The 17,761-nt window shown below is 31.7% G+C and overlaps 1 protein-coding gene across 5 annotated transcripts in view; it reads left to right on the top strand.

Annotated features, from left to right (window-relative positions):
* The first annotated feature begins 661 nt into the window (after positions 1–661).
* Cka (Connector of kinase to AP-1) overlaps positions 662–17,761 on the top strand; it is a 164,991-nt gene continuing 147,891 nt past the window's right edge. For 3 of the 5 annotated variants that reach the window (XM_085807430.1, XM_085807431.1, XM_085807429.1), the window contains exon 1: positions 663–925. In XM_085807430.1, the coding sequence (XP_085663556.1) occupies positions 716–925 (210 nt within the window). In that variant the 5' untranslated portion in view covers positions 663–715. Of the gene's footprint in view, positions 926–17,761 lie in introns of all 5 variants that reach the window. The other 2 variants (XM_085807428.1, XM_085807432.1) reach the window with 2 other exon arrangements.

Here is a 17,761-nt window from a genome sequence, read left to right as displayed (position 1 = left end):
TTAAGGATTATGTACTTAGCACATGAAAGGGTGCAATCGCTCGGCAGTTTTATGAATAACAAAAGACGGAGTGAATGGAGCCATAGCTACGTGAAATTAAGAAGGCACTGGAATTTTGAGTGGCCGGTGAGAAGAGCTTGACTCTTTCATGAAGTGAAAAAAATATCGGTATTATTTTGTCACACATGTTTCTCTTGTCAGAAGTAAGGTAGATTACCCTAGCACGTTTGGCCATAATCAAGTAAAGGAACATTGCCAAAAGAAAATTTTCTAGAATAACTCAAGCAAATAGAATCAGATAATATTTATTCTCTCTGAAACCGGAAACTGTGCTTTCAGAGATGGTGGTGTATTTAATTATGGCAAAGCACACTAGGGCTATCTGCCTAAGGGGAGGGATGCCTTTCGTGGAGGACTTTCTAAGGGAAACTGGCTCGTATACACGTTACACATGGGGAAAACCACGAAAACGCCCATGCAGCCAGCCCGTTCGCGGGATTCGAACCTCGGACCGAACTACCAGTGTTCAGCGACTTTACCGCTCGGCCGCTGGTGGGCCGTGCTTTCAGAGAAGCGAGTGCCTTCTGTGTGCTGGAATTATTTTGCTCACATGGAAAGAACTAAAATTACTATCTTCAGTATGGCAATCAGTTTTATTATGTTTCCCGTCGTTCATCCCTGACAAGCAGGTCGGAAAGTTAATGGCGAACATGCAATGATGGAAGACGTTTCAGCAACGCAAAATCATACTGTTCAGCTTGGTCCTCCTTCCGGAGGAATTAGCATTAATAGCAAACAAAATCAAGAAGATCATAATCAGAGACCACACTATTCTATACCTGGAATTCTTCATTTTATTCAGCATGAGTGGGCGAGGTTTGAAATGGAAAGGGCTCAGTGGGAAGTTGAAAGGGCTGAACTACAAGTAAGTGAACTTTCAAAACAATTAATCACTTGGTACATATAACCATTCGATAATATTTAAGAACGGACCTGTTTAGTGAAGCTGTGTTTCTGAAAAGACTGAAGATTTATACTGGAATTTTAAGATACATCGCTTAATTTTCATCTTCGTGTTCCGTGCAAGATGGCGTTACGAAACCAGAACCTGTGTTTAGGGAATTAAGTAATGTTGAAATATTTATTACAAACTTGTGTATGTTTAACTATATTGAGTAGATAGTGCAAGTTCTCCTCTTCTAGTCAATACAATTATTCAAATAAATAAGTAGTATACTAGCGTTTCTTGATTTGTTTCCGTTTACTGTTACGTCATGTGAATGTTTACTTGTGTTGTAAAATCAGAGTATTGTTCTTAAAAGCCAAGTGTATAATTAGTTTAAATTTTATTTCGATTAATTTGTATTATATGAATGGAATAAGAAGTGTTTGAACTTCCGTTTTCATTAAATATGATCATTATTTTGAACTTGAAGAATTGAGGTTCTCAAAATTTGGATGTCATCAAAATAAGCCTCATGCCACTTTTTTTATTCATCGTCTCTATTGGTATTTTTAAACGTTCGTTTTTTTCTCCCCCCCCCTCCGTTTTTAAAAAGAAGCCAGAGTCGATGATACTCAATGCTTCTCTGATTAAAAGTTTATTCTGGAAATCAGAAGAAAAGAAATTGTAGATGCTTGCACATAAACGATGTAAAAATGAAGTGACTAGTGTACAAAGTAGATAAACCACAGAAAACACATTTAAGGAAATTATTAGAAGAAAAGGGAGTGTAGATGTTTGCCCATAAACAATGTCAAAATGAAGTACACCAGTGTACAAAGTAGATGAACCAGAGAAAACACTTCTAAGGAAATTATTTAATATTTCTCCTTTCCCCTTTGAACATTTTTCCATTGGATTATTGTTTCTTGAAACCTGATATGAATTTGTTGTTTTCTGTTTGATAAATGCTTTATTGCAGTTTTATGTGAAATGTGTGAAAAATGCATTGAAAGATACGAGTGATATTTAAGATCTGCATATTAAACAGACAGATCTGTTGTATCTACTGTATATTTGAAGATCCCTCCCCTCCCAAATTTGTAGAGCTGGAAATTTTCCCCCGCCTTAATGTGAACTTTTAAATTTCTCCTATAAAGGAAGGAATTAAAATTTCATGTTAAAAAAAAAAAAAAAATTTGTACTATGGTAAAAGGGAAGAATTTTTTTTTTCTTTTAACAGTCCAGTATAATATTTAAAAAGAAAAATTAAAGAAAATTTATTTATATCTGTAGTTCTGATAGTAACAGTATAGAGTTATGGTCATTTCATGAGTTTTCATCAAATTAAATGTTTTTATTGTTGGGAAGTAAAACTTCAGTACCTCTGAGATAGGTGATGAAGTCTCAGTATTTGCCATTGTCTGTAAAATTATTTATAAAATTCAGTTTGTGTAGTGATTTAACTCTGCATGGATTTAATTTTTTTTCTGTGTACTGTGTGTAATATGTTTTTCTGTGGAAATATTTTGTAAGGCACCCATGTTATGAAAGGAAAAAGTTAAAAAAAAGGTGTCACATTTTTATCACTTCTCTTAGTGTATTTATTTTGCATGTTTTCTATACAGGGTGATTCAGAATTCATCATAAATATTTGGTGGGGAGGTAATTGGAAAAGAAGGAGATTTCACATGGGAATGCATGGGCGCATATGCCATGTAGTAGGGCAAAAGGACACCAGTTCAATGATGGAAAGAATACATAAAAAGGAAGTAGTAAGGAAAGAAACATTTATTATCATACATGTAGCATTTCTTTGCATCGGTTTTACACACTTACAAGAGGTGCTCAAACTGCTGATCATGTGCTAGAATGCATGACTCGCAACAGCATTGCATGGACAACCGGACCTTCTGCAATATACCTGACATTTACATGCATATCTGAAAGTTCTTTCCATGTATACTGGTTCATGTTACTTCTGCAAAATCACCTAGTCAAATGACGACTGGCTGCACACATCAAACAGCTGTGCTTATGTATGGAAGTTGTGGACACACAGCGTCCTCTACACCACCATGCGTTCGTCTTCGCTCTTACTTTCCTATGTGAAATCTCCTTCTTTTCCTATTCCCTACCTCCCCACCAAATATTGATGAATTCTGAATCCCCCTGTATATATGTATGCATTGTGCCAACAACTTCTTAAACAGGCAACTTCTTACTAATTCAGAAACCAACTTCTTGTTTAAGAGGGTTTTGACTGTGCACACATACACCAAATGTTTTAATGTAGGGCATAATTTTAATTTACTGATGTACGCACTGTGCACACATACAGCAAATGTTTTAATCTAGGGCATAATTGAAATTTACTTTACCAAAAGTATTTTACTGAATTCTTGTAAATATTAATCTACATTAGTATAAAAAATGTTAGAACAATATCAAATTTGGAGCTCTAAATTGCTGATTTAAAAAAAGAAACTAAATTGCAGAATATTTCAAAGTATCAAGAATATATGGAACACAAGTCTACAGATATTTAAAATAAAATTATTTTTGACATTTTCTTCTGTGTATATTAACTTCTGGAGATCCTCAATAATCAAATGATAATTAGAAAAAAAAAATCAGGTAAAGAAATTAATAATCCTATTACTAAAATTAATAATAATTCAGAAGTCAAACAACAAAAATCAGCGTTATATTTACCAAATTTTCACAGGACTAGTTTTGATGGTTTTACCGAACCACCATCTTCAGCTGCAAAACCGCAAATGATTCAAGCTTCAGCTGCAAAAACCATTTGCGGTTTTGCAGCTGAAGATGGTGGTTCGGTAAAACCATCAAAACTAGTCCTGTGAAAATTTGGTAAATATAACGCTGATTTTTGTTGTTTGACTTCTGAATTAGTATTTATTCGGCGTGTTATTGTGTCTTAAAATTAATAATGCTTTAAATATTCATTTTTATGGCATATTTTATGCATAATTTAACTTCTTGAAATTTTTATTTATGTAATTATGTGTATAGGAGTATATTTTTTTAAAGAGCAAAATGATTTTAGCAGCTGTTCTGCTTTGGAAATCTAATAAATTAGATTTGTTTGACCTTGTCTAATCCAGACTCGGAAGTTACATTAATCACATTGGATTGTGTAATGATATAATGCATTGAATTGCCCAACATATTATTTTTAAAAATGGGTATTTCACAATTTAATTTTCTGCTTTGAACATAATCATTTATAATCAACATCATTTACTATTTAATAAAGGCCGTTAGTTGATTTGTATTTTTAAAGCTTTTCACAATATATAAAAGCTTAAAAAATTATAAATGAATCTTCTTTTTTTTTTTTTTTATATTTCCATGTGTAATTTGACTGTGATTTATTCTTTGATATATGATGTTGCATCAATAAGTTAATTTGAATTGTCATAAAAGAAAAATAAATAATGCTTTTGTTTCAAAGCAGAAAATCACCTTTTTCCATAACAGCTGGTTTAAATAATACAGTCGAAAGTCGTTAATCGGGACTCGTCGGGACTTCGGAGATTCCTGATTATCGATTTTTCCGGATTATAGATCATCAGTTTAAATCTGGTAAGATGGCATGCAGAAATTATAAAATTAAAAATATGAAACTGTAATTTATGAAATAAAGAGCAATTATGATTTAAAGGGTATCAAAATTTACAGAAAAAAAAAGCTTAATATTTATTTGTTTACTTTATTAAACATTTCTTTAAACGTGCGCATGCGTAAAGCATACATTACACATAGTCGAAATTAGAAAATTGCAACCAGAAAACTATTTGATATATATTCGTGATATTTATAATGACGAGGAATTTGATTTAAATCATATCAAAGACAGAGTACATCGAGATGAAATACTACATTTAGTAAGGAATTATAAGCCAAATAAAATAAAAACATCTGCCCTGAAGATGAGGATAGTGCTGACGGTTGATCTTTACATTATGGTAACTTGGCGTTTTTTTGGCGAAAATTTGGCGACCAACTCGCCTACAGCAGCCCTCTATTTTTTTTTCCCGCCGCCATTTTGTCTTCACGAAGTAAAGACATGTTTCTTTTCTTTTTATCTACTGAACACTTCTTCCAACAATCTACTAGCCGAATTACACTTATCCTAGAAATTTTATCTAACAAAACTGCTTAATCATGACAAATATTCACTGCAAAATTGGGAAAAAGTGCACAATACCATACTCCTTACACGTTTTTCAAAATAACACATACACATAAACCACATACATGCCGACTTATTTTTACTTAAAAAAACATCCCAGAATTGCACAAAAATGGCATTGCGCACACTCTTCACTATATCCATGTACACTTCTTTTTTCTCATAAATTAGAAAAATTTCACGAAAATACATGACAATTTTCTCAATCTTTAAACCCGGTAAAAAGAACACATATGAAATTACCTGATCGCGAAAAAGTATTTACCCTTTCCAAATATGAACATTTCCACATATAAAATAAATAAAATATCCAAAAACTTTTACCTCTAAATCATCTATTACATTATACACGTTACCAACGAATTCATACCGCAAGCATTACAAATACTTAGTATCAAATATTTAAATTATTTCCATGCACGTTTACTTCAACTTAAACGTATACCAAATTCCTACAAACATAAAATTCACGAAATAACTATCATTTAATTAAAATATCACTAAACCATGTACACGCCGACTTATTTTTACTTAAAAAAACATCCCAGAATTGCACAAAAATGGCATTGCACACACTCTTCACTATATCCATGTACACTGCTTTTTTCTCATAAATTAGAAAAATTTCATGAAAATACATGACAATTTTCTCAATCTTTAAACCCGGTAAAAAGAACATATATGAAATTACCTGATCGCGAAAAAGTATTTACCCTTTCCAAATATGAACATTTCCACATATAAAATAAATAAAATATCCAAAAACTTTTACCTCTAAATCATCTATTACATTATACACGTCACCAACGAATTCATAGCGCAAGCATTACAAATACTTAGTGTCAGATATTTAAATTATTTCCATGCACGTTTACTTCAACTAAAACGTATACCAAATTCCTACAACCATAAAATTCACAAAATAACTATCATTTAATTAAAATATAATTAAATTCAAAAACACTACTTAAAATATAAATGAGCACATACATTAAATTAATACATACATAAATACCCATTTCGAATTCACTTTAGTTACGGCCATGGGATCCAAAAATTCACGAACACTGTTTCACACAACACAGAATAAAGCCAAATACGAAATTTCCAGATTTTTTCCTGATTTCCCCCCTTTTCCGATTAAAGAACCGTAATTCGTCCATTAATATCACATGACATATCCCATGATCTCTCATTTCCCTCACACAAAATAATGCGTAATCGGAATTGAGTACTGCTCACATTATTACCAAAGTCCCAGGTAGTAACCTTTATCGCCTCCAAAATGTCGCCAAATTACCAGTTACCATATTGTAAAGATCAACCGTGCTGACAAATAAACTTCCAGTTCATTGCACACCGTGACATCCCCCATCCCCACAGAGCAGCGTGAAATTGAAAAACAGATTTCGGAATGATTAGAGAAACAAAGGATATGCCTTTTTTCATTTTTTGCAGCAATTCAACTTTTTGTTTCATGGACATTGAAACATACTTTCGCTTTGTGTAGATCCTTTGGGAGCTCCAGCATCAGAAATTCTATTTGACATAATCGAAAGTTCAAGCTTACTTTTATAAAATTGCTCTAACAGTCTGCAAAAAATAATAAGCCAGATCCAATTCGAAGATTAAGGAACAACGCAATCTGCAACATTAACTGAAATAGATAATTAGATAATTTTAGGGTACTTTTCTGTTTCGCCGGTGCAAATTTCGCCAAGCAGACTTTGTTGGCGACAACATACAGTATACACATAAAAAATGTTAATTCTAAGAATTTTTTTTTTTTTTTTTTTTTATTTTGAAGGCATTAACATTTTAATATGGTTTAAAATTTTGTAAAAAGCCAATAAATAAAGATAATAAATTTTTAAAAAGACATTAATTTAAGAATTTACTATGATTTCATGGTTGAAAATCCTGATTCGCCGGTTCGTATCACGTGACCCCAAGTGATCTCATAATTGCGTTCTAATTGACTTAATTACCGTGAATTGTCTTAGGGGATAAAATTTAAATATCGTGTAAAAATTCTATATTATTGTATGCCAGTATTGAAAGAAACAATCTGATAAGAAATGGCTTCAACTTGTTTTGAAACTGAGGCGTAAAAGGTTACCAGCGAAGATATTCCGTCTGGCATCAGTTAAACCATTATTGGCGACTTTATCGTTTGCGCCGGCAAAACGGAAAAGTACCAATTTTAGTTTATATCGTCTGTTATACATTAAACACACATGCATAAACGTATTATGCGCATGCGCACACGCATATGCACAGCTGTAAAGGTCTTACGCGCATGCGCAGAAAGTTTGTAGCTTTGAGGTCCGGATTATGGGTGTCCGAATTAACGACTTTTGACTGTTTGACTTTGATTTCATTCTGTTAATGTATTGCAGAATAAGCACTCTCTGACTGTTTAGTATAGGTTCAGTTTGAGGTAGTATCTAATCAGTTAATAAATTTTTTATGCTTTAATTACAAATATTCTTTAACTAGTCCTTTTTTGAAGTCATTTGAATGTTTATATTACAAGATTGTTTTGCCACAATATTTTAAATATATTAAAAGTCCTGGGGTAGAGTAGACTTGAAGGGATACCCCTTGTATTATGGCGAAATTGTTGTTTATCGCCAAGTTGTTGTTTCATTTATGGTAGCCTGAGTAGTTGAATGTTATGGAAACCCTATTGTGGCGTAATCGGGTGCATGATTCTGGGAAATTTTGAATCGTGGGATGTTTTGTAAGCGTTTTGGTGGTGTGTGTTGGTTTGATTCTTTAGACGGTAGAATGGCCGAATGTAATAAGATTAATTTGAAGTTTCTGTACGATTTGGAGCGAAAAGGGAAAAGAGCTTTAATTGACTGGTGTGTAAATGAAGATTTACTTAGTAGCCATTATAAGTGTCCTGTATGTAGGAAGGATATGCGTCTAGTCGAACGTAAAAACCGTTTAGATGGATTTAAATGGGTTTGTAGGAAGAAAGGTTCAGATGGTCACTATGTGATGTGTTCGATGAGAAAGAGTACCTGGTTTGAAAAAAGTCATTTGAGTATGATTGATATTTTGATTTTTACGTGGCTCTGGGTGTACGAAGCGAACTCGAAAATCATGGTAAATGAAGATTTGCTTTTGGTAGTGCTTAAATGTATTACATGTTTTTCCTTTTTTATGTTATTTTATTGTTTGGTTTAAAATGGATCTCCTTTGACTTTTTAAGTGAAAATATATCAATGTGTACATTGTTTGTCTCGCTTCGCAAGCCAAAATAACGAGTCAAAGAATTGCACAAAATCGGTATCCATGTACCGCCAAGTTTCGCTTAGGGGTACCCTAAACTATACTTTTACCAAAGTCCTGTTTTGAAGGCTATGTGTGACCATAAGTAGATTTACCTCTGTTTGTGTGCACTAAAAGTAAATTAAAATTTACATGGAAACTATTAAAACAAAATTCTGTATTCACATAAAATTGAGTTCCCATTCATTGATGTACCGTCATAAAATCACTTTTTCTTCTTGATCATTTTAAATTTAAAACTGCTTGATAATCTTTCCTTCCTTTCTGTAAAAACTAAATATTTTTAAATTCTAATGATCTTTTATAAATTTTCAAATAGTTATATAAATTAACCATTTATTTAAATTTCTGTTTTTTTTTCTTGTATTTATTTTCAAAAGTATTTAAAATGTTTCTGAGAAGAAAAAACAGTATATTGTTTTCAAATGAGTTAATTTCCCTCCCTCCTTCATATTGCTTCCTTCAAATGTAGTAGAACTTGTCTATATTTTATCTATTGAAATAACATTTAGAGTTTTTGTGAAAGTTGCATCCTGACTAACTGTTAGGTCAGTCTGTCAGTTTTTCTTCACGATTCCAAGGTTTGTTATTTCTTAATTTTATTTTTCTTTCTGTCCATTTACTTGCATGTATTCAATTTCTTCAATCTGGTTTTTTAGACTTGTTTGCTTCTGGAGTTTGTCTTGATATGATTTTCTTGTCTAAGAGTTTTGCTTTTCTTATCTGTTTTTCTTGTAGTTCTTAACTGGCATTCCTCACGTATTTGTATAATTTCTTGCTGTAAATACTTGAGTTTGTTATGTTCTTTCTAATTTGCTTTTTGGCCTTTTTTAAAAAATTTATTTAAAATTTTTATTATTATTTCTCTTTTTAGAGTAAGTTTCATTTTCCAGTATTTCTTCTTTATCTTTCTGTTTTGTGAGTTTTTAAAAAATAAATAATAATAAAAAAACTTCATTTTGCATGCGGTATTTGTTTACATTTCTTAGGATGTTGCAATATAGTCGAATAAGTTCCTCAGCATTAGAATTCCTTTCCCATTGATTACACACTACTTGATCTGTTTACATTTGCTCCTTTTTTGTATCAGTCACCTACTGTTATGTATTTTAGAAAAACTCTTCTTAAAAAAACACTTTGTAATGCTCATTTCTGAACATAACTATCATTGAATCTTGGGTTACCTCTGAACACATTCACATTTTCCCAATGAGAAACGTTTCAGGTGATGAATTGTGCGTCAAGCAATGAACATACAAACCAGTAACAATTGATACCCCAGAAAAGAGGGAGATCATATCATGAGTGAACTATGTGTAACATGATGTCATCATGAAGTGTTCTCTAAACTGTGTACATCTATGTAAAAAATGTATGGTTACAAGGCAGTAGCTACTGTTTAATGAACCAGTGCCAATTGTCAATAAAGCGAAATATCTTGGCATAACTGTCAATAATCGGCTTACCTGGACTGCACATATTGTGAATGTTCGTAACCATGCACTATGAGTCATGAAATGTCTCATAAAATTATATGAAAATTTTCAAAATTGGATCTGTATAAGAAAAGACTAATTTATCTTAGTACTATCAGACCAATTATGACATATACAGCGCCAGCCTGGGCTACCGCCACTGAAAAAGATATAGAGAAACTCCAGAATGTGCAGAACAAGTCCCTTAGAATTAGCACAAATGCCCACTATTATGTCAGAAACGAAGTATTGCATAGAGACATGAAAATTGAACCACTAAATCAATTTTTTTGCAAGATTAATGCAAATTTCTTCAATGGTGCGGTAAATTGTGACCATCTTATGAACTTTAACTTGTTTCACTACGAGATACTTGTTGAAGATATGTTTCTCAGTCCTTATGCTGCTTACCTGATTAAAGGAAATCAAAACTTTCCCACTTAATTAGTGTCTTTTAAATAATGATCACGATAGTATCTACTTTCAGTGACACCAAACTCAAGCAGCAAGCGTCTGAGCCTCAGCTTGGGTGGGTGCCTTGTGTTTATCTCCTGATGAACTTGGACTAATATGCATATGTAAATAATTTTGAAGACTGATTTATGTAATTAATTTTACTATTTCTACTTTCATATATGTTTTGTACTGTATTTAATTGCAATTTTAGCGAGGTATTCCTCAGAAGATTCGCAACCAATGATAAGTCAGCTTGCAGCCCACGTGACAACTGGTCACGCACCTTCGCCATTAGCTCCTGCCTTTCTGGACTCACACTTTGAACTTATTCTCTTTTCAGCGCCCAAAGAGCAAACATCTGAAGACAGCCAGAACACATCAAGCAGAATGCTTGATAATCTCGGCATAAGTGTAACTTGGAACTTGGAAGGCAGTAGCTGCTATGTAGCTTTCACTTAATGTACACTGCTAAAAAAAAAAAAATGGGACAGACCTATATCTCCCGATCTACTGGGCCGATTGACAAAATTCAAATTGCGTTCTTTATGTCTCGAAAGCGCGACTTAGGATATATATTAGATTTATATATAGCAAATTTGTAACATAGGTATTTTGACACAAAATCGGACTTTTTCTGAAATAACATACCAATTTTTTTACATATTTCGATTCTACGACTGAAATTACACCTTAAATATGAAATTTTGTAAAATTTGGAGCGAAATTTACGGAGAAATTCACAAATTTATGTTGGCACTTTTTTGTCAGTTTGCGCCAAGAATACTTCACTTGGCGAATTTCTTAATATATGGCAACCTAGTTTCCTTTCCCATGAGAGGGAATAAAGTCACCATCGTTCCTTTTTTCCAAATAATATTCTTTATATTATATTTTTAATTATAACTTATTATTTTAAGTAATTTTTTCTTTTTCGAATTTCATTTTAATTGTTTAAGTTGCACGTTTTTTTTTTTTTTTCCAAATAACTGTTTTAAAAATTTCTATTTACTTATTCGAACTGCGTAAATAAAGGTGCAGCGTTTATTTTTTTTCAAATAGTTTTCTTTATATATATTTTTCGTCATAGTTATTATTTTAGGTAATTTTTAAATTTTTATACTTTTATTTTAATTGTTTGTGTTGCATTGTGTCTTCAGATAATTGTTTTAAAAGTTTCTATTTATTCCTTCGAACTGAGCATTTTAAATATATTTATTAATATCAATTTTACAGAATTTGATTTTATTTATTTGAACTGCGTTTCTTTCGGAAGAATACTTTGTAACCCAGACTACGATGTGTTTGGAAACTACATACTATATTAAAAGAGAAAATACAGTAAAGCACAGTTTTACACGCCTTTCAATGTTCCGTTCAGAAAAGATATATATAAATAAGAGAGATGTATAACCGACATTTTAACTTAGGATGACTTGCATACACTGCTTTAAACAGTTTTATCATTGTGCCCATTGCTTTACACAATTTTATCCTACATTTGGTTTCTTAAAATGTTATTCATATTTTAGTCAAATATTTTATTTTTGAAATCGCAAGAATCAAATATAATAAGATTGAAAAGTTTTAAATTAAAAAAAAATACAAATACTAAATTTTACGAAAAAATTTATTTTTCTTCTCTTTTTCTTTAAGCATTCTGAAAGTATACTAAAAAGTATCCAACTTTTCGAAAAAATTTTGGTATTTCTGACAATCATTTTAAATAAAGTTATCGCCTTCCGTTACATAAAGGCCCACAAACGGCCGAGCGGTAAAGATGCTGATCACTGGTAGTTCGGTCCGAGGTTCTAATCCCGCGAACGGCCTGGTTGCATGGGTGTTTTCGTGGTTTTCCCAATGTGTAACGTGTATACGAGCCAGTTTCCCTTAGAAAGTCTTCCACGAAGGCATCCCTCCCTTTAGGCAGATAGCCCTCGTGTGCTTTGCCATAATTAAATAATCCAATCCAATCCTTAATTAAATATAATTGATTTGTAACTTCTACTAGAACTGACGTTAAGAATTGAAGTGCAAATAAATAATATCGTGTGCAATCTTGATTAATGTAAAATTAAAAATATTTGCATTCAGACAGAAAGTTTTTTGAAATATTTGCAATTACTTTATAAGGATTTATTAATAAGCGTAATAATTACTTAATATATTACTGATGATTAGGATTCAGTTCTTGACAATTACATTCTAAATTAGAATTTTAAGAATTATTAGAATTTTAAATTAGAATAATGAAAATACGCTACGCACAAAAATACATTTTAGGATTAAAAATGAGTTGATTTTTTATGTTTTAAAACTTCTTGAATTCATTTAATAAACATCGTATCCATCGTTGTTATTTGAATTCAGAATGTTGGGTGTCGTTTATATAATTATTCTTACTTGTCCACAGAATCTGCTGACTTATCCAGCGATTAAGTAGCTGCAGATCATTTCTACATAACCATTGAACTTCCATTAATTCAGTCTCTAGAGGGTTGTAGGTTTATATCATAATTTGACTTTTATAAAAATGATTATTCTAAATCTTATGTTTCTATAAAAATATACTGTGCTTTAAAAATATGGATGATAGTACCAGCCTCTCTTTCAGCCACTTCAAAAGCATCAGTTTATTTAGAAATAAATAGTCAAGTTACTGTCATAAAATTCAAATAAACATCAAACGAAAATTCTCAGTTTTAGACAATTCGATTTAAACGAAGTAAAATAGCAGACGATAAAACGCCGAAGGTAAAAATTTACTCTTACAAAAACTTACTCTTAATTTTTTTAAAAAGAGAAAAGATACGAGAGAAATTAAAAAAAAAAAAAAAAATAGTAAAAAATGTGAATAATATCATCTATAATTTAAAAAATAGCCTTTCATATAGTATTAATAAATATTTATTACGCATTATTGTGGGAAAAAATGTCATATAATTAATTCTCCGTAAAATTTTACTTGAAATTTAAGGTTAAAAATAGCTGTGGCAATACAGTGTAACAAAAATCCATAGACCACATTTGGCGTTATTTATCGCTCAAAAAAAAGATGCCAAATTTCAAACCGCGAAAATATGTAAATTTGTGTATATCTTAGAAAATTTTGAGTAAAAAAGTCTAATTTTTTGCAGATATGCTTAAAAACATACCTACTTTAAGATGATGGTAAAAATTTTATAGGTTATAATTCAAAATTTTTTCGAAAAATTTATAAAAATTATTTAAAAATAGAAATTTAAAAAATAAAACACAAAAAATGGGTAAATTTTATTTGGAATGAACCTAAATTTCGAAATGTGAGAGAAAAAATCAAAAACATTTAATAAAAAAAGAGATATAAATAAATATTTGCCAAATTCAATTAACATTGAGGAGCTAAAATTTTGAGAGCTAATATTTTAAAAACTATTCGTACGATTTTTACAAAACTTGGTATTCTGGCATAATTTGAGTCGTAGAATCGAAATATGTAAAAAAATTGGTATGTTATTTCAGAAAAAGTCCGATTTTGTGTCAAAATACCTATGTTAGAATAGTGCTATATATAAATCTAATATATATCCTAAGTCGCACTTTCGAGACATGAAGAACGCAATTTGAATTTCGTGAATCGCCCCAGTAGAACGGGAGATATAGCACTGTCCCATTTTTCTTTTTTTGAGCAGTGTACGTCTTTGCTCAGATTTGTCCTGCTGTTTTATGTATTTTACTACATCTGTTCTAAAAAATAAAGAGTTCGTCAAAGGACCTCATGTTAAAAGAGAAGTGACAGTTCTTACTAAACAAAGATCACAGGTGACTAAAGTGAGGAAATTTCTGCTGATTTGGTTATAAAGGAAAAATTTGTTAAATGGCAACAGTGTTTCTAAGGTTATCATTTATTAAAAAGTAAGGCATTGTCATGGCAATCTGGTTAAATAAAGTATTCTGCTAGAAGCGTTTATACAAGTGGGTTTGGTGTATTTTCAGAGTTAGTAGGGGTTGTTTGAGGAATAAGGAAATAAGTAGCATATGTAGTGTAGTTAAATAAGGGGAAGGTGCGAATTTGAAACCCCCCAAAAAAAACACTGTTGGGAAATTTCAGTAAAAGTTTATTGATTATGTAAAGGCTGACAGATTTCTTTCCAGTGTGTTTTAACAGTGATGAAACTAATATAATTTACTACAAACAGTCAAGAATGATTCTAAGAAGAGGAAGCATTTCTAAGATATAAGCCAATGAAGAATAGGTTGTTTCTACTACTGTATGGGAATGTTTGTGGGAAGTTTAGGATCAAGCTATTACTTATGTATCGCATGGTGAATCCCAAAGTGTTTCAGGAAGCAACATGACAAAAAGCAAATTCATTATATTGAATGTTAATTGTAAAGTTTTGGTGACTAGGTGATCATGGTAATTTTCAGTTAACAGGGCACCACTTCACACCTGAAAAACCGGACTAGAGGTAGGAATGGAAACAGCTTAATATGTGCAACTTCAAGAAAAATTGCTATTTTATTAAATCCAGAGCTAGCAGGAGAAATGTAAGTACAGAAATTCACGAATAAGAATGAATCTAATTATCCCAGCTCACAGTTATACACTGATTCATTTCTAGTTCCAATTGACAGAACTCTACCAACATGAGCTTTCGATAGTGTTGTAAACAGACCGAATAACAATGAAAAGGAATGTGTGAATTATTGAACCAACATCTGCTATGTTCACCTTTTTGTACATGACGTAATGTTTCCCTGCAGGATTGTTTTGTTCCTTTGGTAGTAGGAAAATAAAATTTCATTTTGCTGTTTTCTGAGCAATGTTTTTCAGTATGAATTATGTCTTCAGTGTGGGTGATGTCAGTGTAAAAGAATTTGTGACTCATCGTCATTTAGGAGTTTTGAAATTGTGTAATTTGTATTAATTCTTTCTTATATAAGAAAAGGGGGGGTTGGAGTTAACAGAAAAGCAACTGAAGATATTAAAATGGGGTTGCCATGCTAACTGGAAAACCAGGAAAAGTCAGGGAATTCAAAAATTGACCAAAAAGTCCGGGAAAAGTCAAGAAGTTTAAATATTTTCATCAGAATCTGGAGAAATCACAAAATTTCATATTGCGATTCCCCAAACAAGTGATTTTTGTGCCAATGTTGGAAGTGATTACTTTCTGGGCGAGTAATGTATCGCGTGAGCACCATTCGGGTAGCTGGAGTATAGCTAATTTTTGCAGCTCTAGTCAGATTATCTTTTGGAAAGCCAAAGCAAGTTTCTAGCAACTTTGGATTCCAATAACCTCGAGAATAGAGAGACTCGCATGTGCAAATCATGCTGAACAAAAGAAAATGCTTTCCCATTCTTGTGTATAAAACAAAATCGCTTTAACCTTAGTATACAGTACACACAGGATTTGGCGACATTATGATGAGCCGTAAACCGGTCATTTTGGTATTGGCAACAATTTTCAAAATTATGCCAAGGCAGTACAATATACAAGGATTTTACCACAAAATCTTTTAAACATTTTTTTCTTTTTAATAAATGCCTTGTTTGTCATTTTGCAGTTAAAAAAAACAGTAATCGGTCATCTAGGCTAACCATTTAATATAACTATATTTGCGAAAGTATCGTCGATTATTGCAATTCAATTTTTAATATTTAAGTTATTAACTTTATTTTAATGTTACTCATATCATTTAATGTGGCTTCTTCCTTCTAAATTTATTTATTATTAGTTAATACTTTTAGATTTCAGGGAATTTTCTCTGGCATACTCCTGAAATTAATTCTAATAATGCTTTGGGGTTTACACATATATAAAAACTACATCTAAATTTATTATTAAACTAGAATAAAAGCAAGGCAGTTCCTTTATAATGTAATAATTACAGCTGTGTGTAAGAAGAATTGGAGTTTCAATGAAAGGAGATTAATTTTTATTTGTATAATTTTGTAAATTTTCCCTTTCGCATTATTTTTTGAGTTTGTTCTACTATGAATTCCTTCTTTAATTCAGTTTGTTTTGATACTGTGTTAACCTTCTTATACACAGTTGCAATTATTTTATTATAGAGGAATTGCCTTGTTTTTATTCCAATTTAATAATAAATTTAGATGCTTTAAGTTTATTCTACTTCAATCTTGCAGCTATAGTGCTGGATGGGTTTAAAATTTTTTTAATTCTAATTTTTGGCCTATTTTTATATTTCTTTATATTTATGTATATGTAAGTGGCAAACTTTTGGGTTTTCGAGTGGTACTATGATTAATTTACATCTCAGCACAGCCAACGCGCACTACATGGATAGACTGGAATTTTCTTAAAACACATCTGAAAAACCGGGAAATGTCAGGGAATTTCATTCTCCTGTTTATAGGAAAATTACTGGATCAGTGTTCATTTTTTTTCTGTTTATTTGTAGTGATATCATTGAATAGCTTGTAAGCTAAATTAAATTGGTTACATTTGATGCATAATTATGACTGGTATTATGTTAACTATAAAGCTAGGTTCACACAGTGGATTTCAAGTCATAAGAAGTCTAAGTAGAGCTTCATTGTTAAGCAACCAGACCTTGCTGTGTCACAAAAATTGATTTAAAGATTTTGCCTAAAAGTTTTAACTTTATACCAGGTTTTTATAAGAATCACCAGTTACAGTGAAGCAATCATTTGTCAGCTGTTTTGCCGAGTTAGCAAAACATGAATGCATGTGCTACTTTCTCTTCTCTGATTGGCTATGGGTTAAACCCTGTTAAACTAGCATGAATGGACATAATGACATTTATGCCTTAAACTACAAAGCTTTATGATGACAAACTGTCGTCTGAGTGAAGCTTCTCCATAAAGACTTATGCCCAAATGTGAAGGAATAAATACTTGCAAGAAAACAATTTTCCTGTACCTTCGTTTGATGGATAATGTATCTACTCACTTTTCAGGCTGGGCAAATGTGATGGTGGAAGAATTAGATTTAAATACTGTGAAATTCTTGCTTCTTAGGTTAGAAATAATCTGTGATATAGAATTGATGCTTGGAAACTTCTGGAAGCATCATTTTAATATTCTGCATTGTTTAAATCTTGTAGGCAATGCTTGGTTACAAGTGGCTAAGCATCATGAATTTTAGTCTGGAAAAAATTTCAACTAGATTCTGTTCCAATTTAGAGGGCTTTTTGATGATATTGCATCTCTAGGCAAAAACATGAGCTTGGGAATTAAGAGTGAAGGTGTATAAGAGTTTCAAGGGAAATCACAAAAGTGAGCTGTACGTGGAAGACAACTTCACTTGAAAACTTCAGAAACAGCAGCAAAAGGCAGTTGTGGAGGAAATGTCTTTAGAGGGAGAATAAGAATTAGAGGATGTTTGTATTTCGTTTAAGTGCAAA

This window comes from Stegodyphus dumicola, chromosome X1 (assembly GCF_044657685.1).
Source record: "Stegodyphus dumicola isolate Sdum_Otavi_A_Nest chromosome X1, ASM4465768v1".
In the NCBI taxonomy this organism is placed as follows: Eukaryota; Metazoa; Arthropoda; class Arachnida; order Araneae; family Eresidae; genus Stegodyphus; species Stegodyphus dumicola.
The sequence above is the reverse complement of the archived record's forward strand: the minus strand, read 5'-3'. Positions and strand labels throughout refer to the sequence as shown.